We start from the raw sequence: 23,961 nt of genomic DNA, 5'->3' as shown, positions 1-23,961 counted from the left end.
CTTAGATTATTCTTCATCCTTCTTTTGCTTTGCTTTACACTTAGGGCAACTATTCCTGTAAATCACAGTCCTCCTGGCTCCTTTGCCATCTGGCTTCCAAATAAATTTTGTGTTTCTCTCTCTCCCTCATTCTCTTTCTCCCTCCTCTCTCCCTTTTTTTCTCCCTCAAGCCTTGTCTCCACCAGTAGATAAATCACCTTAGTGGTCCCCAGTATCTACCAGGTGACCCATCATCTTGGGCTGTAGCACCACCACCTTCCCTTCATCCTTCCGGACCTGGGCTGGTAGTGACCTCCCCCTGCAGTTGCCAATATTAGGTTTGTCTCACCTCCCCATGGTTGCTCTTTCAACCTTCCAACATTTTAAAATTTGATTTCCCATATTTAATTCCTCCCACTAAATTCCCTGGTGTGAGTTTTGCTTTCCTGGCTGGATCTTGACTCATATATGCCCTTTACTTCTAGTTCCCAAAATAGGCTGCTCAAGAGAAGAAGGCATTCCCTGTGGGAAAAAAAAAAAAAAAAAAAAAAATTCCCTTCATTTCCCCATGATGCAAGCTCCTACTTATCTTTTGTGCTTTAGTATAAATTCTACTTTTCCTGTGAAGGTTTCCTTTACTGTTCCAGGCATCCTGAGGAAGGTTTCCTTTACTGTTCCAGGCATCCTGAGGCACTCTCCTTTACCAGTGATGTACTTGGTACAGTATTAAATGTACTTTATCTTATTATTGAAAGTACCTGTACGTTGGTCTCATTAACCCATTAAGCTCCTTGAAGCTAGAGACCACATTCTCTAGTCTGTATATCTGGGCTTTCAATGAATATTTGTTAAATAATACACTGCAGGATTTTTTAAAAGGTCTGATACTGTGGCTGATACTTAAGTAGCCTCAATAGATTCATGATATTTAAATTTTGTAAACATATTGGAAACTTCTGTGATTTTCTATGTTTCTTCAGCTATTTATAACTGCCTTTTTATAAAGAAAATTAATTAGTACTTTTAGCCAATCTAGATATTTTATTCCAGTGTTGGAGGCAGTATAAGTCATGGCAGTGGTTACTCTAGTTAACAAAGTAAAAGAATACTGATGTTTATAACATTAGTTTAAGTCACTGGAATTTGCCTTTTGATCAAAGAGTAATGATATAGTTACCATTTACATTGATGTGGATGGAACTGGAAGGTATTATGCTGAGCAAAATAAGTCAGTCAGAGAAAGACAGTTATATGGTTTCATGCATATGTGGAAACAAAAGACATAGTGCAGAGGATCATAGGGGAAGGGAGGGAAAACTGAATGGGAAGTCATCAGAGGGGGAGAAAAGCCATGAGAGACTCTTAACTCTGGGAAACAAACTGGGAGTTGCTGGAGGGGAGGTGGGTGGGGGGATGGGGTAATTGGGTGATGGGAATTTAGGATGGCATGTGATGTGATGAGCACTGGGTGTTAGATGCAACTGATGAATCACTGAATTCTACATCTGAAACTAATGATGTATAAGTTGGCTAATTGAATTTAAATTTTAAAAAGTAATGATAAATTCCTATAGGTCCCTATCTTTACCACTGGAAATATTTCATTAGCACATCATGTATAAATAAAGTCCAATTTAACTTTCCTACCCATTAAAAATATTTTAAAACTCTACAATTTCTACATTATAATTCAATGAACATTTTCCAACAATTCACAAAGTGACTATCCCAAGTTGTTCAATCTTTTCTACTTTCTGGAAATTAAGAAAAATGTTATCTTTATTATTTTACTGAATTCAAGGGAAAGCTTAAAAGAATGAAAATTTATTATTCAAGTCTATTATTTGGTTCTGAGCATAAGATCCAAAATCTTTAGTCATTTGGACTTTGAACCCTCAACTACTATTTTGAGTATTTGAAAAACAAAAAGTCGTGTTGTCTCATATTCCAGATATAAAAATCATTGATATTCCACTATCCACCTAGCATTTCATAGCATGACCCATTATCAAAGAGACTGAGATATGAGCCAGTGGGGAAAAGTGTTATCAACCAGTGAAATAATCCAAAGAAATTCAGAGTCTAGAGTATCTAAGTATCCCTTGGAAATAATTATAGACTCAAAGACTCTTGTGCATAAGACATAATTTACACTGGGTAAATTCTAGCCATTGGAAGAATCCCTGACAATCAAAATTTTGCTACTACAAATCCAAAGCCAACATGCCTTTTTTTCTTAAACGTCATCATTAAATATTTATTCTTCATTTTCCCAGTTCTTTTCATAGGCCTGAAAAAACCCTAGTTAATTATTTTTCTTTCCACAATTATAAATTTCAATGCGAGCTTGATCTTCAAGTTACATTTAAAGCCTCTGGCAGCCCCTAAAAATACTTACCAATATAAAGCCCCTAAAAATACTTACCAATACAAAACACTGAACGTTTTTTAAATTAAATTAAATAAATAAATAAACTTATTTATTTATTTTTGCAGAAGAGAATGTCTTGAACCAGAGCTAATGTGGGTTTGTACAGATCACTGGACAAGACACATTAATTCCACCTCCCCCAACTTCTGCCACATGGAAAATCCAGCATGACTAATCATCTACCCTACAGAGACAGAGCCTGACAGAGACAGAGCTGAATATAGACAATTATTTTGGGGGCACCTCAATGATTATCTGCTCAAACAACAAAAGGCAAAGTATCCTGATGCCCACTGGATGAAGATAGCTGATATTGTGCTTTAAGGCTGGAGGTATCTAGGAAGAAAGTTTAGGAATTTGGGAAACGTATTCTGATAAGTTTCTCCTTGCAAATCTTTCGAAAGTAAACATTTGTATACAAGCCTCAGGTTAAAGATAGTGTTACCTCTTCCCTCTCTGTTATGATTCATCTGGCTCCTTATCTTTAGACTTAATCTTCAAATAAAGCTCCTAACATTACAAACCAAAAAAATGTTTTCAACTGTCTACTAACCCTCATTTTTTTGTTTCTTTAAAACAGTAGAGATAGAATTAGAGAGGAGACTTTTTGTTTCTTGCACTTATAAATATGCATTTAAAGCCTGCCTCATGAATATACAGACAAGATAAAATGTCTAGTCAGTTGTGTCCAGTGGAGCTTCCTATGATGATGGAAACATTCTAGATCTTCACTATCCAAAACAGTTCCTGCTAGATCCATCTGGCAATAGGCACTTGAAATGTGGCTACTGCAACTAAGAAAACTGAATTTTTAATTTTATTGTATTTAATTTCATTTGAATTTAAATAGCTACATATAGGTTGCAACTACTTATTGGACAGTGCAGGCCTAGACATTATGACTTGAAAGGCACCAAGCAGGTTCCTCTGTCCCCAATTCCTGTATCCCTAATTTCTCAAAGCACCTTGGTCTCCATGAGCTGAAACTGACCCCATAAGAAATGGGATGCGGAATGAAATTAAAACTAGGATCCACTTGACATTCCTGGTTGCAAACACAAGTCAATGCTGGTTGACTTACACACACAAAAATATTTTTGCTGGTATGTAGACTCCTCACAGAATCAACAGGAAGCCTGAAGAATGAACCTTGAGCCAGCACAGAAGAATGTGATGTATGACCATGTTCTTGCCATTACGAACAGTCTGAGTAGGATGCCATTACTGGCCTTGACAGCACTGGACACTTGCCACCATGCTGCAGGATTCTGTTGCCCTCGCTCTGCTGGCCATTGACCTTTCAACTCCACAATGGCCAGCTCAAATAATTTCTAATCAAACCTTTGTCATTGTGTTACTCTTTAAAGATACTGTCAGTCCGTGGGGTAGAAATATTTGCCTACCTTTTGAGTTCATAGACACTGCCTTCTTTCCATTTTGAGGCAAGGGAGGTGGGTTTGTGTAGGCCACAGCATTCATTTAAGTGAATTTTTTCAGCATTCATTTAAATGAATTTTTTTATTTCTAAAAAAATTAACCTTAGTGCAAACTGTAAAGAAGTGGAAGTAGAATCAAACTGACTTGCTCTACAGAAAAAAATGTTATCTTAATTTTTTCAATTTTCTGCATGTGGTTTTTATTAATCACTTGCCATTGAAGTATAACATTAATTGTATAACATAATTATAGTTATGTATAATTGTCATGAAATTAAATTCATAATTTATAATTGCCTTGGTTAAGCCAATGGTTGGTGCTATTGAAATCTATGAAAAGTCTAGAGCTGCACTGCTTGGTGTGCCCCTGCCATCTAGTGGCAAGACACGTTAATACCATTTTAGAGCTCTAAAGGGCTTCAAAGGCCAAATTTGCAAGACAGTTTTTTTCCACTTTATAATTTCCCCAATCTTTTGACCCAATCAACCTCATATTTCTTAAGCCTTTGGAATTATCTTCCATTATACTCAATTTACATTTCACGTTAATTTCAAACTATGGGTCTCTGAGAGCCAAAGTGTATCTCAGCATTACCTGTAACTACATTCCCTAAAGGAGTTTCCCTTCCTGAGACTGCTTTTTTTCTTTCTTTCTTCTTTCTTTCTTTCTTTCTTTCTTTCTTTCTTTCTTTCTTTCTTTCTTTCTTTCTTTCTTTCTTTCTTTCTTTCTTCCTTCCTTCCTTCCTTCCTTCCTTCCTTCCTTCCTTCCTTCCTTCCTTCCTTCCTTCCTTCCTCCTTCCTTCCTTCCTTCCTTCCTTCCTTCCTTCCTTCCTTCCTTCCTTCCTTCCTTCCTTCCTTCCTTCCTTCTTTCCTTCCTTTCTTTCTTTCTTTCTCTCTCTCTCCCTTCCTTCCTTCCTTCCTTCCTTCCTTCCTTTCTTTCTTTCTTTCTTTCTTTCTTTCTTTCTTTCTTTCTTTCTTTCTGAATCCAGAAAAACAACATGTGGACAGAGAGGATCTTGGCCACTATTATAAAAGTGCAAATTAACATTAGAGTCATTGATGTCATGCATTGATGACTTATAACAGGATTCCCCCCCCCAAAAAAACTGTTAAGTCTACTTTAAGAAAACATTGAAAGAGAATTATCAGTATTTTTGCTGGAAGTACAGGAGGTTTTTGCAGAACACTCTAGGAAGGGTGGGCGAGTCATAAGTAAAAGAATACATACAGATCTCAACTTCATTCCTTTCTGTCCTTGTAAATTTAAAAGGCAGTATTTGTCACATACCATACCCTAATAGCGAAATCAATACAATCAATTTCTCACCTAGCTGAGAGTAACAAAATTGACCTTATGCTTTAAAGATGCAATGTTTCCCCCTAAGAACACTTTTAAAAGGAAAGAGACACTATCAAGCAAATGACCTAATAAAGTTTCTGGTAGGTGATGTGGCTGAAAAGATGACATAAGGATGGTACAGTATAGGCAGCATGGACGGAGGTTCTAGAGATGGGGCGGGTCCATGGCTCCCCCGGCTTGGTGGTCATGCTATTCATGATTCACACTATGGAAGGAAGGAAGTGAAAACTTTAATCTGGATCTGGAGGAAGAAGGAAGATTTGGAGTATTAACAAGGATAGCAGAATAGATTTCAGATGTGGGCACTAAAGAATCTGGGAAAATGGTTCAAAGGAGATCTTGACTGGAGAGAGAAGAGGAAAATCAAGTTTCCTTTGTGGGGACAGGGTCTGCTCACAGGGGTTTTGAAAGTTTGGAGGTGAATGACTTTTATAAACTATTGAATGGGTGGAGCATCGGGCAGAGGCCTGGTAAGGACAGAATGACTGTTCTTAGGGTCTTGGTGGGCCAGATGAGGGGGCCTCTCTCTTCTGCTTGTAGGGCCCTTGTTGGTCTCCTGCTTGCCCAGCCATTCCCTTTTCCTTATGTTGCCCTCTTCCTCTTTAGCTGTGGCCAACTCCATTTTTCATAAATGGCCATTGCAGTTTAATCAAAACATTACATGAAATTCACAATTTGATGTAATTATTGAATATCTAAAATTTGTGAGTTGAACCTCCTGTACTTCTAGCTAAAGAGTGAGTCTTGGGGCACCTGAGTGACTCAGTCATTTAAGCATCTGATGCTTGGTTTGGGCTCAGGTCATGATCTCCGGGTTTGAGTTCAAGCACCATGTCTGGCTCAGAGCTGGGCATGGCCTGCTTGAGAAGCCTGCTTGAGATTCTCTCTTTCCTTCTCCCCCCTACCCATACCTCGTCCAGCCCCACCCCCACCCAATTATGCACATGCTCTCTCTCTTCTTTTTTTTTTTAAAAGATTTTATTTATTCATGATAGTCACAGAGTCTCTCTCTTCTTTTCTCTCTAAAAAAAGAGTGAACCTCTAGTGAAGTTGTTTAATTGTCCATGACCTTCAAATTGTTTTCCTGTTGATGCACAGCCTTGAATAAGGCAAAACAAACAAACAAACAAACAAAAAAAAACAAAGCTCTCTATTCTAAAATTAAAGTTATACCTCCACTCGCATCAGAGCCTAATATCTAGAGATTGGCTACTCACCAAAGAGCTTACAGTTGTGTACCTATGCTTATGTCCGCCTTATTAGAGCCTGTGCAGAGAGAAGTCTTGTCATTGTATGGCTTTGGAAATTATTATTTCTGGGCTAGACTTTTTTTTTTTCAAGATAAGAGTGATACCATTGAAGAATTCAATAATAGTAGTACTCTTAAAATGGCTAAAAATAGATTGCAATTATTCCACAAATATTTATTATAAATATGAACATTTAACTTTTTTTTTTTTTTTTTTATGATAGGCACACAGTGAGAGAGAGAGGCAGAGACACAGGGAGAGGGAGAAGCAGGCTCCATGCACTGGGAGCCCTGACATGGGATTCGATCCTGGGTCCCCAGGATCACGCCCTGGGCCAAAGGCAGGCGCCAAACCACTGCACCACCCAGGGATCCCGACATTTAACATTTTAGATAAGGAGTAACAGTGTAGCATCCTTCAAAGATGTTCCACCTGCATATTTTTCCAAAAGAAGCAACTGTTTAATGCTAATCCATTTCAGACCTCAAGACCTTGGTAAGGCCATCTGAAGAGAGGCAGCATCCATCTATTACCCAGATAGGCACAATTTCCACTTTATTCCAGTTTCCAGTATGGGAAATGTGACTTGACTTTTCATACTTTGGTAGTCCTCAGTGACCTTCCATCACGGATTTGCTAGTCTCTGTAGGAGTATTTCAGTCCTGGTAGGGATTTTATTTCTGGTTTTTAGATTCTTCTGGTTGGGAGCATAAGGTTGATATTCATGGGAAAAAGTTGATTCCACGCAAGTTGTGTTTTTATACTAATCTACTCTACAGGATATCGAGTAAAGGATGTAAGGTGCTGCACCAAAATAAAATGCTCACTGGGTTAGAAATATTCCTTTTGAATTATTTAAAATCCCACAGAAATTTGACTGGCATTGTCTGTGCCTTTTTTAATAGAAGTGCGAAGGGATTTAATGCGTGTGTAACATATAGTAGCTACTTCGGGGGAGATTAGTTTGCTTTTAATCTGGTCAACAGCAAGATAATCTCAAAGACACCAGAGCTTGTATTTCTTTGAATTTATGCCACTTTCCTCATTCAGTGTGGTTGCTGTGTGGTGTGAACACATACATTCATTTATGTTAAGTGAAAGTGTGCACACTATCCGCGGTAATTATGTATATAATTCCGACACTGTACGTTCCTTGAGATGTTTCCACTTGGAATCAGGTGCGTTCCTGAACAGAAGGCGAAATGGAAACAGTCTCAAAAGCATTGGTAGATCCCCCCCCCCCATTTCATCGCCCATAGAACCAGGGCTTTGGTCTAAACGACCCCTCGGGTCCCTCCCAGGAGTTTCAGCGACCACCCTAGAACCAGCTGCATTTAGAGTCGCCGCCGCGAAGGAAGAGCTCGCAGCGGGGAGGGGCCGGGGAAGGCGCCCGCGAGCACCGGACCCCGGCAGGGGAGGGCCACCGAGGAACCAACAGAAGAGCCCCAATTCCCAGCGGGAGTCCTGTGGGCTGTGACCGCGGAGACCTCGCGATCCGCACGCCGCGGCCCCGTGGGGCAGGTGCGCCCCGCCTCGTGGCCCCGCCCCCCGCCCCCCGCCCCCCGCAGGGGCCCCGCTGCCCCCGCCCGAGGACCGCGACCCCGAGCAGGGGCCCCAGGCAGCCCGCAGACTTCGCGGTGGGCGCGCCTCTGGGGCGGGGCGGGGCGGGGCGGGGCGGGGCGGGGCGCGGGCTCCCTATCTGCCTCGGCAGGTGCCGGTCGCGTGCGCCCCAGGCCGGCTCGGTCCTCCCCCCCTCCCCCCCGCGCGCAGTGCGGCCGCCGGGTCCGGGACGGGGAGCCCAGCGGGGACCTGGGGGAGGGGCGCCCGGGGCCGGATCCGGGCGCGGGACCCGGGCGGGGGCGGAGGGTCGAGGGGGGCGCCTCCAGGCCCCCTGGGCGTCCCTGCGGTGCCCGCGGCGGGGCGGGGCGGGGCGGGGCGGGGCGGGAGCGCCCGGGAAGCCCGCCCGAGGGCGCAGCGGGCCGCGGGGGGGGGGGGGGGCGGGGCGGAGGCTCCGGCCGCCTCCTCTCGGCCCTCCCCCTCCGCCCTCGTCCCCTCCCCTCCCCTCCCCTCCTCCCCCTCCCCCTCCCCCTCCCCCGCCCTCCCAGCGCCGCCGCCGCCTCCACCGGGCTGAGCAGCGGGGACCCCGCGGCGCCGGCGTGGGGCTGCGGGATGGGGACTTAGCGCCACGGCGGCGGCAGTGGCCGCAGCGCACCCGGCCGCCGCCCCCGGGTCGGTCCCGCAGGGCACGCGGGGCGCGGCCAGTCCGCCCCGGAGCCAGGCCCGCGGGCGGCGGCGGCGGCGGCGGAGCTGGGCAGGTGCCTGCGGCTGGAACATGGCGCCCTCGGGCCCGGGCAGCGTCAGGCGGCGGTGCCGGCGGGTGCTCTACTGGGTCCCCGTGGTGTTCATCAGCCTCCTGCTCGGCTGGTCCTACTACGCCTACGCCGTCCAGCTGTGCATAGGTGAGCGCCCCCCGGTCCCGGGACGCCGCTCGGCGGAGGGGTCACCCTGCCCGGAGAGCGCGGCCCCGGCCCCCGCGGCCCCAGCCCCCGCCCCCGCCCCCCGCGGCCACACCCCCGGCCTCGCGGGCCCGCTCGGGGGACGCCCGCCCGCCCCGCCGCCCGCAGCCTCCGCGCCAGGGTCGCCCGAGCCGCCGGGGCCCGCGCGGGGGGGGGGGGGGGTGGCCTCGGCCTCGGCCTCCGGGGCCCAGCTCGCCTCCTCCCGTTGTCCTTAAGCCACTTTTTGGACATTTGTGGCAGCGCCCAGGGGCGGCTTTGCAGCGCGTGTGATCGGGGGTGCCGGTGGTACACTCCAGGTAGCGGGAGGCGGAGGTGGGGGAGCTCTTGGAAAGTATTTCTGAAGACACATGCAATACGCAGGACCCGTAATGTAGATGTTCCGGTAATAGGGGAGGGGAAGAAAAAAAAAAAAAGGTGACTATAGGAGCATTTTTTTTCATCCAGAGAGCCAAGGTGGCTCAGGTCCAAGTTCTAGGTCCTGAACTGGTGAGTAGGGTACTGTCAGTGCTGAAGATGGGGGGGGGGGGGGGATTGAGTGTCCATAATTAGGGAATCTAATTATGTTCCTTCACACGAGCAGGCTTCCACCTTCAGAGGTTTGTGAAAGCCAATCTATGCTATCGGAATGTGTGTTAAAACAGGATGACCTTTCTGCCAGTGACTTGTAAATGCTTTTTGTGTTTGGTATTTCATCTAAGTGTCTATGTTTTTGCCCTACTGAGCACTAGCTTCGGGTGGGACAAGGAGAAATGTTAAACAGTGGCCTGCTTAGTTGAATCTTATTAACTAAAGCATTTCAGAACTTCAACTCAGACGTGGAATCTTGTCTGAAGCCATCTTACCTCAAAATGTTGCTCCTTGTAAGAAATAGGTATCATTATAATGCCCCCAAGTCGTTACTGACATCACTTTTAACTTAGTTTTTAAATGTGATACTATTGATTTATTGAATTGAAAATGATTTTAGTACAAAAGAAATTATTTTTTTAAAAAAAGGATTGAGTTGCCCTCAAATCATCATATTATTTAAATATGTTACATTGAGGTCTAAAATGTATAGAAAGTTTTCAAAAACATGGTTTAGTTTTTTGTATTATTGTTACTATCAAAATAGCTGGTCTTGTTGAGATATACTATATACATTACATAACTACTAGAAACCTTTGTTGCATTGCATTGGTTCTCCCTCTTAAAAGCAATGAACAGTTTCAGCTATTGAGCCTTTTTCAGAAGAGGGAAATCATGGAAGTCTTGATTATCAAAACAGGAGTTTATTTTCCTAGATCATCACATTAAGCTAAGAAGCTTAGCCTGGTACGTTGTCTCATGTTCATCAGGAGGAAGCCTATGAAGGCAGGCAGAGCTTTTCTTTCCTTGCAACTACCTCTATCCTGGTAAAGTGTTACACGGGAGGTTTTTCTGTATTGGATAGATAGGTAATAGAGGAAGAGTAATAGAGAAAAGAATAAATAGAAAGTCACAGTTATATTGGGATCACATTTATATATATTCTTTCTGGAAATTTAAGATAAATCTAAAGCATCTGTGAAATCTTTATCACCTGAATTGGTGGGTTTAAACTGCCTAAGTGACATGGCCTGTTATTTCCCTGATGATCAAAAGTGAAGTCTCGTATCACCTCTTGTCACTCACTGCCTATCTGGCCTGTACGATGCCTGTCACGTTGAAAGCAATCAATAAATGGCCCTGAATAAACAAATAGATGATACAGAGGCAATATCTCTGAGGTTGTCAGACAGTAGTTTTTATATTTTTATTACTATAGAAACAGTGATCATGTGAAAGTCTAGATTGTAGAGTCTAGAAGGCAGGACAAATTGAAAACAAATTTCATTCTAGACACTATGGCAGTTTAGGAATAGTAAGCTCTAATAGCATGGCTAGATAGCCTTGGTTGAGTAGGGAGTTGAACTGAACAGTTCCTTTATAAGCCCTGGGAAAGATGGTACTAGTATGACAGACACAAAACCAGCCTCCTCTCCTTTCCATAAACAAAGCAAAGGGGAATGCCAACCTTCCCTACCTCCACCCCCACCCCTCCCCTGCATTAATCACATCTCAGACTGCCCTGCCCTTTGTGGATTCCTTTTCTGTTGGAAGTTGCTATCTACAATCAGATTTTCCAAATTTCACCTATAAACATTGGCCAGGGTTGGGACCAGAGCATGGTAGTAACTGGAAACTGAAATAGGTAACAGAATAGAAATAGAATAAACAGGGTGATTTACCCTAGTCCTCCTTTTACATCTGCTGTCAGCTGAGGATGACCCTGAATGTAAATTACTCTGTGCCCTTTGCTGAATGAACTGCAATTTAGGAGTAGTGCTTATCCTGGTATCCTTGGAAACTGGAGATAATGATTCTCATTACAGTTAGTTTCTATATTTAACAGTGTGAATGTGTGTGGCTCTCTAGGCACTTTTTCAGTTAGCATGATGTTTGTTTAGTGGTTGTATTTAATGAAATTATAAAGTCATCTCTCTTCTTGGAATATTTATATATAAAAATATATGGGGTATACATATGTTGTATGAGAGTCAAGTCTTTTGGTTAAGTTTCTTTCCAGTCTACCAAAGAAAAGATAAAAGAGGTCTGCTAATACTTGTGAACAGTCAGAACATGTTTGTTGATTAGGATTTTTTATTCATATTATTTCTCCCTCCTTCCTTCCCTCTCTCTCCACCCCAGCCTTTTTTGTGTATTATCCATCTTTTGATGCCTTTAGTTAATTTGAATTAGGTAAATTTGAAGGGTAAAATTTGTAAGATGGTACTTTAGGATGCTGAATTGGAATAAAGGTAGTTGCAGTCTCCATCATCCTTGGTTCAGTGGACACACTAGACATGGTTCATATGTTTTACAAGCCCATTATGGCAGTTACCTTGTTAACTTTGCTTGTTGACCACGGTAACTGAAGTTTTCCCTTCTAAGTGCTAACATTCAAAGTTGTCTTAGCTATTTTTCTACCTTTTTATTTTGTTATAATTTCAAATTTACAGAAGAGTTTCAAGAATAGTACAAGAAACCTCCCCCTTACCCTCGTTTTACCATTTTGGCTTACATTTTTCTAAAACGTATGACTTTTCCGCCCTCACTTGAGGCAGGTGCCATGAAACAGTTCTTAATCATTGTGTACTCATGTGGTTCTGCGTTTGCTTATGGCTTTACTTGAGGCATTCGAAGCCACCATGAAGCTTGACAAGCTTAGAGATTATCTGTGTTCTTTCTCCAAATGAACCAGTGAAGGTGTCAGCTGTGACTTCAGCTGCTGCGGTGCGAATGTTAAAATGTCTGTTTCTCTTTCCCTTCAAACCTCTTAAATCTCTCTAGCCTAATGGGATTATTTAGCAAGTCTGTTAAACTTTGTTTTTGCTGAGTAAGAGTTAACACAGCACTAAAAGTGAGCTAACAGTCTTTACAAAATGATTTCAGAATTTTAGGATGATTTAGAGTTTGGGCCACATAGTTACAACCACTCAACTCTGCTGCTGTAGCAAAAAGGCAGCTGTAGACAGTTACCTTCACAAGTGGGTGTGACCTGATTCCAGTGAAGTTTATAACTAGTTGGCAGGTGGGACTTAGCCCTTAGGCAATAGATTGCTGACTTGGGAGTATGTTAAGCGAGCCCATTAGAATATTGGGGTTTTGCTCACAGGTTTGCAAGTCTTTGTTAATAAACAATCCTCAAAAATGATTGCAATTTCTTATGTACCACAGTGATTATTGAAGATGTTCAAGAATTAAATTAGCTAATCTACATACTTTGAGATCAGTTTGGGAGAGATACAGTTATGTTTTCCTTCCTTTAAACAAACATCCTTAATGATAGAATATATAAAATCTCAAAGCTTGGATACCGTTAACCTACGATCTACCATTAACTCAAGGTCATTGCAAGCTCAAGAATGGAGACTGAATGGGGCAGTGAATTACCTTCCATTATGAATTGAACTTGAGCTAGACAGAGATAGAAGTGTGTTCTTGTTATTGGTAAACTATCATTTAAAAAAATCTCCAGGACATTAAAGCTTCTTTTGAAAAAAAAAAAAAAAAAAAAAAAAAAACTACAGGCAGATGATCTTCGGAATACAAGTGTTACCTCTCCATAATTACAAAATAGTTTTAGATGACATAGAAGATAACTGAGCCAAAGAAAATTGATGTAAATGTTTAATGTCTTAAATGACTTAGAAATCATTTCTTGTTGACAGTAATGATTCAGAATATATCAGTTCTGTGACTTCTTGACATTCTCAAATATTTTGAAGATTTTAAATTATATGAAAGGAGGATAAAAACATTTCATCAAATCTGAAATTCAAATGTATAAGAGATGATATGCTCCAAATTCTTGATCTGTGCTGCCATTTGACTTTAATTTAAATGATTCCCAGGAAAGCAGGGGAAGAGAAGACTCTGCTTAATGCTTTCTTGGTTCCATTTAGTGTGTCAGAGAATTCTTTTTCTTTTGATATATTGGACAATGCAGCATTACTGTTTGCTATTAAATCTTATTAGAGATAACGTATCTTATATAACAGACAACAAACAATCATCACAGTGCTTAGCATGCAGAGGTGCTCCATAATTATTGAATGAATTGATCTCTTTGTGATTTTAGTAAGTCTTACTAGATCAGTGTTTTAATATAAGAACACGCCTTTGGGTAATGTAAGTAAGTGAAAGAGCAGGATCCAGTAGTAAAAACTCAATTTATTTTTTTATTTTTTGAAAAAAAATTTTTTTTTTTTAAATTTTTATTTATTTGTGATAGTCACAGAGAGAGAGAGAGAATGAGGCAGAGACACAGGCAGAGGGAGAAGCAGGCTCCATGCACCGGGAGCCTGACGTGGGATTCGATCCCGGGTCTCCAGGATCACGCCCTGGGCCAAAGGCAGGCGCCAAACCGCTGCACCACCCAGGGAACCCTAAAAACTCAATTTAAACTAAAACTTGTTATAGAAAGTTTGCTTTCAAATGCCTACTGAGAATGTCATCCATGCCATTAAATTAAATATGTGCTCCAGTGTTTCCAGTAATTAAGCAGAAGCCAAAGGGATGGTTTCTTAAATCACGATAATTAATTGTCTCCTGAGAGGGTGCATTTCCACAAGGTTAGGAAGAAGTCAGCTTAGAAGGGTTTGGGGAAGGTCCATTCAAAAGCATTTATTGAATCCTGTTTTGTGCCAGTTACTTTCCCACAGAGGTGATTTAGAGGAAGACATAATGGAGATCTTGTCCTAATAGCTAAGGAAAAAACTACCTCTGGAGTGGTGGGAAAAAACCCTGAAACCTTCTGTCCAGCTTTGGCATAAGGAGAGAGAGTTGTTCCCTTTCGGAATGCCACTCCCACAGCGAAGAGGCAGGAAAGCAGAAATGGAAAACAAAATACCCCACTGCTAGGAGCCTGTGAATTGGTTGCTGGACCAGCATAAAAGAATAATCAATGACGTAGGTAAAAAGAGCTGATGGAGAGCACCTCAGTAGTAATGAATTTCTAATTATATTATAAATCATACCACATGTAAATATCTTAGAGTAAGATTACAACCAGCAATTTTTGCTCCTGCTACGAACTAGTTGGCTGTTTCAGCCCCACCTTCCTTACCTGCTGCCAGGGCAACTTTTACTCAGCTTCCAGTTCAGGGCCTATGATTTGGTGGGTGAAATGGAGGAAGCAGAGAACTTCCTGAAAACAACTCATTGAATCTATGGAAAGACTGGAGAACCTAGCTTAGAAAATAGGCAAAAACCGAGAGAAGGTGGATGAAATGAAGCGGACATTATACCAGAGGAATGGTCTTTGGTAAGAGCTGCTGCTGTGGTGGCTGGCCATCACAGAGCGCTGCAGCTACTGTGACTCTTGTAAAGATGATTCCAGGAGCATCAGCTGGCTGAGCTGAAATTGTTGTGCCCATGTTCCAGGCAACAGGGTTCAGCAAGAGCAGGTGTTTGATCTTTTTGGCTTACATCATAGGGAGAAATGCCAGGAAGACCAAAAAAAAAAAAAACCACACACACACACACACACACACACACACATCCCACCAGAGATTAGCATGGATGAGGATTCTCGTTAATGTTTTTGTTTTTATTTTTCATCTTTTTGGGAAATTTGTGCTTTTTCATCTAAAAAAAAAAAAAGGACCCATGACTTATATTTTATAGTTTATGCTGCTGATTTCATGTATTTTGATGGTTATATCACATCCCTCAGCCCTCTTTTCTCCTGGAAGTGGTGAGTTCATGAGTCTCCCGAGACTCCAGCACTGTGTGTCATGACCATAGAAATACAATATCTAACTTGCAAAGTGATAGATTAGAACATGGCATAGATCCTTAATGCTCTCTGTTGGAAAAATAGTTTTCCAAAGAAAGATCATTTAGAAAGACATTCTTAATATTATGTGGAACCGTATGATTTCATATTACCATTTAGAGATACCACAGGGAACTAATAATAAAGCTAGAACATAATTGAATTAATTTCTTTAGTAGTCTATTAGAAAATTGTTGAAATATCTTATAATTCCCTTAAGGGTAGCTTTATTGTCATGTCTTAATTTTTATCTCAGTCAAACGCTGAGAGTGCAAAAGGGTGGAATTTGGAGGGCAGGGGGTGGGGTGAGGGCAGCAGGAGGAGACAAGTGACCTGATTTCTTAAGAAGCATATGGTAGCAATAAGGTAACAAGCTATGATTGCTTGAAATTTTTCCTTTCAAAATCCTGCCACATTTGGAAACATTTGTGTAGCATTTTTCCTAATTTGACTTTTTATCTGATTGCAACTTTGAAATTTAATTATAAATATTAGTGCCAGAAATGTTACAAAATCCATTTTTATTTGGGAGGTCCTCTTGAGCAAAAATATGTGCTGCATTGATCATCTTAGCACTTCTCTGCACTCTAAAATGCATACTTGACAGTAGTTCATTTCAGATAAGATGTTGATTACATTTAAAAAATGCAAATGAAGGAGCAGTGCTTTTATAGATGATTTTTATGTCTTTGCCAGTATTTTTTCATGGTATCCTGAAATTTCTCCTCTTGTGAAGTGTAAATTAAGCATTCCTAGCATTTATTTATTTTTCACTAGCATTGCCATCCTGGAGGAGCAGAATGATCTAGAGGAGTGCATCAACAAAACCAACACCAATAAATAAAAATCCTTTTTTAAAAGCATCCTTTAAAAGCAACATCCAAAGAATACAGTAGTTTCAATGCAGCTTATCTTCATGATCATCTAATGATAGATAGAATCCTTGTAAAAAAGCAGTTTATTTCCAAGAACTTTATAGACTTATTTAATTATAATTCAGTGAAATTTGGAAAACTAAAATGCTTTGTCATGGATGTATATTTTCTTATATAGAGGTAAAATCAAGTTTCTCTGTGTTAATTGTATTATGTGAAAACTGGATTTTCATTGTATTTGAAGGGTATGTTTAGAATGAGGTGTCTAAAACTCAGACTGCAGTCTGTCCTCAATCATTTTGGGGCCCCAAGGGTCATCTCACAGTGGTAGGTAGCTGAATGTGAAGTGTGGCTTTTCACCAAATTTGTAGGGATGAAAGATGGTGTGACTTAAAATATGGTCTCTATACTGTACATGTGATTCACATTGGGGGTACAAGTGGGAAGAGCAGCCTGCTCCAAAACAGCTGATGTCAAGCTGTTATGAGAAACGCCTGATGCCACTTACAACTCACCTGCTGTGAATTGCAGGAGCTAATCTGTGATTGAATTTCTTTCTAGGTAGGCAACTCCATATGACATGTTTTAGGAAGAAAGGAAGTAAGAGATTGATGTGCTTAACTATGACTTGTGGGGGCATCTCCAGAGAGGTCAGTTAATGTGAAGGGGTGAAGGACAGAAATCACTTTGACTTAGTCAAGGTTTTGATCATAGTGTAGTTTTAATGAAATGCAGCCTATTCCAGGACTGGGACCTCCAAAAGGCCAACAACTAAGGGCAGAATGTCATTTGGAGGAGAGTAAAGAGTAGGGATTCATAATAACACCCCCCCCCCCGAAAAACTTGCATTTTAACAAATAATTACAAAATCCAAGAATTAAGTGCATTTCAGCCAAGGGCAATTGAAGTAGGTGACAAGGTCAAAGAGATAGAGAAAGGTAGAAATTGTATAGTGCCTCTTAGGCCATTGTGAAGATTTCAGCTCTCCTTGGAATGAGAGGAGGATCCATTGCAAGATGTAGAGCACTAGAGTGACATGCTTTGGCTTAACGTTTAAAAAGATCGTTCCTACTGCTGAGTAATGTAGGCTACTTCCATCACTCCATGTGAGAAAAAATGATATGTCACATCACGGTGAGGGTAGTGGAAGTGATGAGAGGTGGTCAGATTCTGGATGCACTTGTAAAGCAGAGGCCACAGAATTTCCAGACAGACTTTCATGAGTTGTAAAACGATTCCAGTATTTTGGGCTAAACACCTGGAAGGAGGGCGATCAGCTAAGATGGAAAAGTTCTGGGTAGAACGAGGTGACCTCAGATCAGTAGTGGGCATGTTGATGTTGAAATAGAGATGCTGAGTGAGCAGTTGCATTTATAACTGGCATTTGGGGGAAGAGTCAGGACTGGAGGAATACATTGGGGAGTCTTCAGCATACAAATGGATTTCAAGAACAATTGGATACATTTGTCCCCCCAAAGGAATAAATGGAAAGTGAGCAGAGACAAAACTTTGAGAGTTCAGAAGGTGAGTAGGAACCAGCATGAAGTGGAGGAGAACTGAGGATATGGTGTCCTGAAGCCTGGAGAGGAAGGGGGGCTCAAGGAGGAGGTGGGAATCAACAAATAGACTCATGCGTTCAATCAAATGAGGACTGAGAATTTAACAGTGTGGATATTGAATTTTTATTTTGGATGTATTACTGACTACTCAGCAGACTCCAAATTGAAAAGGTTTATCCAAAAGAAGCATATATACCAGCGTGTGGGTTGCTGGGAAATCTGAAATCATCCAATCCAAATTAAAAAAGGCTTTACTCTATTAGGCAAGCTTAACTTTTTCATTATACGAAGATAATCTACAGAAAAGTCCATGAGAGCAGGGACAATGTCTGATTAATATTGTAGCTCTGACACAGAGGATGACACATAGTAGTATTCAATACTTACTTTTCTTAAATGAAAGAATATCAGCTGAACTTTGAGCCTTTTGTGAGCCCAAGTAGACATTTTTAATCTTCGAAGAACATGAAGCCTTTATGAGAGCATTATCTGTTTTACCTTTTTTTTTTTTTTTTAAAGAAAAGATTTTATTTATTTATTTGAGAGAGTGTGCACTCAAGAGCAGGGGGAGGGAGAAGCAGACTCCCTGCTCAGCAGGGAGCGTGGAGCCTGACTTGGGGCTGGAGCCAGAGATGCTGGAATCATGACCTGAGCCAAACCCAGATGCTTAACCTACTGAGTCACCCAGGTGCCTCTATTTTACCTTTTCATTATTTGATCACTCAGATGTTCGCAAACAAGCTTGTAATATTTTTATAGTTTCAAGTTATGGGCTGAATCTCCCCACCCTGCCCCCCAAAATTTATGTTGAAAACTTACCCCCCAGTAACTTAGAATGTGACTGTGTTTGGAGATGCAGCCTTTAAAGAGCAATTAAGTTAAAATTAGGTCATTAGGATGAGTTCTAGCACCATATGACTGGAGGAAGTTTGGACATGGGTACTGAGGAAAGATCAGGTGAAGACACAGGAGGAAGATGACCATCTGCAAGCCAGGGAGAGAGACCTCTGAAGAAACCAAAGTTGCTAACATCTTGATCTCAGATTTCTGGCTTCCAAAACTGTGAGAAAATACATTTTCTTCTTTAGGTCGCATGCCTTCAGCAGCACTTTGTTATAGCATCCTTAGCAAACTGATACACAAATACAACAATCAGCTACTTTTTTTTTTTTTTTCTTTCTGGATTTGGAAATGTAATCATCTATAATAAGGATTGAGATAAAATTAATTGTATAATCCATTTGAAAATTTAAAAGAACAATTACAATAGAGTATATTAAATCTTAGCACTAGTATAAAAATAATCACTAAGAAAGAAGTGAAATACATGTGCATAAAGCACTCAAATTCCATTTTAATAATTTTCAGATAACTGAAATTTCCCCGTGATGTGCTGACATTTTTTAAATCCCTTTTAGATTAAAAAAAGAAAGGCCTTCTAAAACGTTTCAGCTCCCTCTTTCTTGCCCCAACCTTTCTCAAATAGAGTATGCTGCATAATTTAACTTTGAGTTAAGGCTATCATTCCGAGACAGATACACATATGAAGTGAATACCCAAGGCCCTTTACATTCCCAGTTTCCTCTGATTCCTACTGACTGGAAGGGTCAAGAAGGAGTGGAATTTGTCATTTTGCCTTGACAAAAATTCTTTTGAAACCCAGGCATTGAGAATCTGGGAAGGCTCATGAATGAAGCACTTCAGTGGAAATGCCTAGCCAGGCATCTACATCTTACAGAGACTTTTCTCTATTTACCACTTCTGAGATTCCTTTTTTTGAAAAGATTAAGGAAAAGGAAACACACACACACACACACAAAACACTTGACTGTGGAAATAACCAAAGGTAGGAAAGAAAATTTTAGGTCAAGTTGAATATTGCTATAATTTGTCAGTTTGAGGAAAGGCTCTAAAGAAAGTGATTTTTAATTTTTTTTATTGTGACAAAATATATATAATATAAACATTTACCATTTTGGCCACCTGCCATTTTTTAAAAAGTTTTATTTATTAAAGTAATCTCTACACCCAATGTGGGGCTCGAACTCATGACCCCAAGATCAGGAGTCAAATGCTGCTCCTAATGAGCCAGCTAGATGCCCCTAGCCATCTGCCATTTTCTGTGTACATTTTTAAGCGTGCAGTTCATTGACATTAAGTGCATTCACATTGCTGTACAGCTATCAGCACCATCCATCTTAGCACTTTTTCATCTTCCCCAACTGAAACTCTGTACCCATGAAGCAATAAAACCCATTCTCCCCTCCTGAGCCCCTGGCAACCCTATTCTACTGTCTGTATCTGTGAATTTGACAGTTCTAGGTAATTCATAGAAGTAGAATTATATATTTGTACACTTGTGTCTATTTCACCTAAGCATGTTTTCAAGGTTCATCCATGGTGTAGCCTGTGTCAGAATTTCATTCCCCTTTAAGGATCCGTAATATCTCATTGTATGTATACACCACATTTTGTTTATCTTTCATTTGTTGATGAGCATTTACGTTGTCTCCCCCTTTCAGCTATTCTGAATAATGCTGCTTTGAACATGGTTGTGCAGATAAACATCTGTTCAAGTCCCTGAGATCAATTCTTATGGGTATGTACCCAGAAATGTGATGTTGGATTATATGGTAATTCTAGGTTTAATTTTTTTAGGGATCATCAGACAGTTTTCCTGCAACAGTTGATTTTTGATGAAAGTGTGATTCCAGAGAAGTCTGTGTATGCCCTTGTAAACATCCAAATTTGAAGGTTTCCAGAGGCATCTGTCAGGTCCATCCCAATGTCACTGTAACAGTTTTTAACTGCCTTGTCCTTTTATGGTGCAGCAGGAAAGTGGGTGGTCAGGGAATTGTGAATAATCCTATTTTGCCCATGAGGTGGCCTTTATTACTGGGGAGCATGTCCCTCATGAAACACAGGTCATCAGGTATGCCGAACACAGAAATGCTGAGAGCTGCTGGCCTATTGTACATAGTCTAAAACTCAGCAATAGTTCTTGAGTAACCAGAACCCTACTGCTAAGTGGCAGTAATTGCATCTTTTTTTTTCTTAAGATTTTATTTTTTATTATTTTTAAAGATTTTATTTATTCATGAGAGACACAGAGGCAGAGACACAGGCAGAGGAAGAAGCAGGCTCCATGCAGGGAGCCCAACATGGGACTCGATCCTGGGTCTCCAGGATCACACCCTGGGCTGAAGGCGGTGCTAAACCGCTGAGCCACAGGGGCTGCCCTTAAGATTTTATTTATTTATTCATGAGAGACAGAGAGTGAGGCAGAGACACAGGCAGAGGGAGAAGCAGGCTCCATGCAGGGAGCCCGACGTGGGACTTGATCCCTGCTCTCCAGGATCACGCCCTGGGCCGAAGGCGGCGCTAAACCACTGAGCCACCTGGGCTGCCCAAATTGCATCTTTTTAAAGAGCAACACATTCACGAGTGTCAATGGTACACACACTTGGCAAACAGGAGCCGGTGGGGAAAAGTGGGGGAAACACATGTGTTTCTGTGGATGCATCAGTAACCTGTGGTATTAATCCTGAACTAGCTCCTTATCCACAGTACAGGGACTACACAATTCACCAATGAATAGCAAGGCATTTGTGTTGTCTGCAGGGCTGGGGTTAGTGAAAATGATTTACAAACAGAAGCAAAAATCAGTATGTACAACTGGGGAGAGATCCAGGCAGTAAAACGAAATGCAGCTCACACAATGAACAGAGGAAGAGACTCAGTCCAAATATTGATGTCTCTTACTCAATTCTGAACACAAATATTAGAACTTCCCACTTAACGTTAATGAATCCATCTACCATATAATTAGGTGGTATTTGTATAATACTGCACTGTTGTCATATACTGTATCATATAGCGGGAGCAATAACACGCTTCTTCTCTGTGTGGAGGCTGCCGGCTTATGATTATATCAAATTATACCAAATCTGCTGCAATGGAATATACATTCCTGCAGTTACTGTCAGGCAGACTGCCAGTGCTGTAGGTAAAAGCAGTGTAGTGCAACGGTATGACTGGTTGCACATTAGAAGAACACTAATTCAAGCTGAGATCAAAGGAAGATTGTGTGTGTGAGTTTCCTGCATGAGTATGTGACAGTAAAGTTACAAAAGAAGATAGTACTTCCCAGGGTCTCCGTATAGAAGGATGATACCCAGTTTGACACCCTTGCATGTGTTAATAGATATTGTGACCCAGTGCGATACTGCAGTAATTATTGCTATGCTAATGTTGTTTTAAATCTTTTGACTTATCCCTTCAGGGGTGCTACTGTAAATTCTCTTCTGATGAACATCAGAGGCAAAAAGGTTGGAATTACAGCTTTATACAGTTCCTTCCTCTGGGGTACTACACAAGTGCCAAGTATTTTACACAAACCTAGAAATATTGGCCTAATTTTTGTATTATATGTGCTTTGCAATATGTACCCTGGTCATATAGTACTCGGCATGTAGCGCTAGCCTGGGGAGGTTTTTCAGAGTTGTTTCTTTGGAAAAGCAGATGAGAAGCATTAATTTTTCTACCTAATCAGACAGCCAATGTTTGGGAGTAAGAAGAAAGCACTCCTAGTATTATCTTCTCTGGTTATTCTGAGTATATCAAATAATGAGATTGATACAATGACACTAAAAAATATACTACAAAAATTGTTTCCATTTTACCATGTACATCTTTAAATGCTGAAAGAAACAAAATACAAGTGGCATTTTTGCTTGCTACCAATAAATAAATATGTACATACCTGTGTAAGAAAGGTGATAGTTACATTGGGCAGTGTAATCATTAAGGCCCCTCCAATTCTAAAACTCTAGTTCTGATTAATGAGGGAAATATTTTCAGGATCTAAAACCCCTGTTTGACTTTCTCCCTCATAGCAGACAACCTGCATATGGGAACCAGGTAAAACGTTGCTAGGGGTGTAGCGTCCACTACAGACTTGCATGGCTCAGAGGAGTTGGTCATGCCCTTCAGCTCCAACCCAGAGAAGGGCATCTGCAATTAGAAAGGTAGGCAGTTGGCCTTGAAAAGATCCAGGCACTGTAGGTATCTGAGTGGATTGTGACCATGTGTGAAAGAGGGAGAACCACACAGTTCTATTTCATGGAATGGGTAAACTCCTCTGCACTGAAATCCGCACAACTTGCTGGCCCTGGGAATCTCTTCTGTTTTAATTTGAGACAGAGGGATTATAGGATTCCATTGATTAAGCTGTGAAATGAGGACGCTAAGACCAGCCCTGAGGTCATATGTCCGTATTTCACGGCACTGTTTAGTACAGTTACTGATTCAGGAATTGCCTTGGCCTTTGCCAAGGGGAAAGTGGCAGTGAGTTTTCAGAGCCATAATCATGAGACAAAGCTTTTTAATTTCCCTTTCAAAAATGATGTATTGAAAGACCCACAAACATTCTTAATGATTTAAGCTGATTCTCAGCTTTCAATTGGACAAGTTGGGTTTCACACTGTTTCTATAGAGTAGAGCTTCTTAGATATTTGGAGCTATGATTTGGTCACGTTGCTAAAACATGTTATTGAGAGAGAAAAATATTTCTAACTTAGAAGATCTTGATAACTGTAAGAATTACAGATCACCATATCAGGACAGATGAATGGTCCATCTCTCTTTATTGCCAGTTTCTACACGTGGGAGATGTACCTTAGGAGCCTGTACACTGTTCCCTCTACTGTTCAGGAGTAAGATCAGCAAACCCCCTTCCCATCTCCTAATCTTTCCTATATCATCATCTCACTCTTGTCCCAGGAACCTGATGCTCTGTTCCCTTCCTAATTACTGAATTGGGAGCTCACAAAACTCCAACTTCAAGTACTGTTCTGAAATATGACCAAATATTTTTTTAAAGATGTATTTATTTATTAGAGAGCATGCCAGTATGCAAGGGGGGGTAGAGCAGAGGGAGAGGGAGAGAGAGAGAATCACAAGCAGACACTCTGCTGAGTGTGAAGCCTGATGTAGGGCTCAATCCCAGGACTCTCAGATCATGACCTGAGCTGAAATCAGGAGTCGGACACCTAGTGGACTGGGCCAACAAGGCACCCCAATCTGACCAAATATTTTAATTTTTTGTATTCAAAGTTTGTAAAATGATCGATTTCTAGGTTACTGGAGAAGGGGTGACAAAGAGGACATTTTAAACCCTGCATCCCAAATCAGAAGTAACAGGTGGTAGCATGATA

General features: G+C 41.3%; 1 protein-coding gene across 5 annotated transcripts in view; it reads left to right on the top strand.

Annotated features, from left to right (window-relative positions):
* The first annotated feature begins 8,722 nt into the window (after positions 1-8,722).
* The window catches only part of ZDHHC2 (zDHHC palmitoyltransferase 2), a 70,540-nt gene continuing 55,301 nt past the window's right edge, over positions 8,723-23,961 (top strand). For 2 of the 5 annotated variants that reach the window (XR_012007522.1, XM_072776192.1), the window contains exon 1: positions 8,723-8,915. Coding sequence is in view for 2 of the 5 variants with exons in the window: in XM_072776192.1 (XP_072632293.1) it covers positions 8,789-8,915 (127 nt within the window). In the remaining 3 variants the exon portion in view is untranslated. Of the gene's footprint in view, positions 8,916-9,155; positions 9,269-9,347; positions 9,459-20,268; positions 20,346-23,961 lie in introns of those variants that run through there. The other 3 variants (XM_072776193.1, XM_072776194.1, XM_072776195.1) reach the window with 3 other exon arrangements.

The sequence above is a fragment of the Canis lupus genome, chromosome 15 (assembly GCF_048164855.1).
Source record: "Canis lupus baileyi chromosome 15, mCanLup2.hap1, whole genome shotgun sequence".
Classification (NCBI taxonomy): Eukaryota; Metazoa; Chordata; class Mammalia; order Carnivora; family Canidae; genus Canis; species Canis lupus.
Note: the sequence above shows the minus strand (reverse complement) of the source record. Positions and strands in the feature narration are given on the sequence as shown.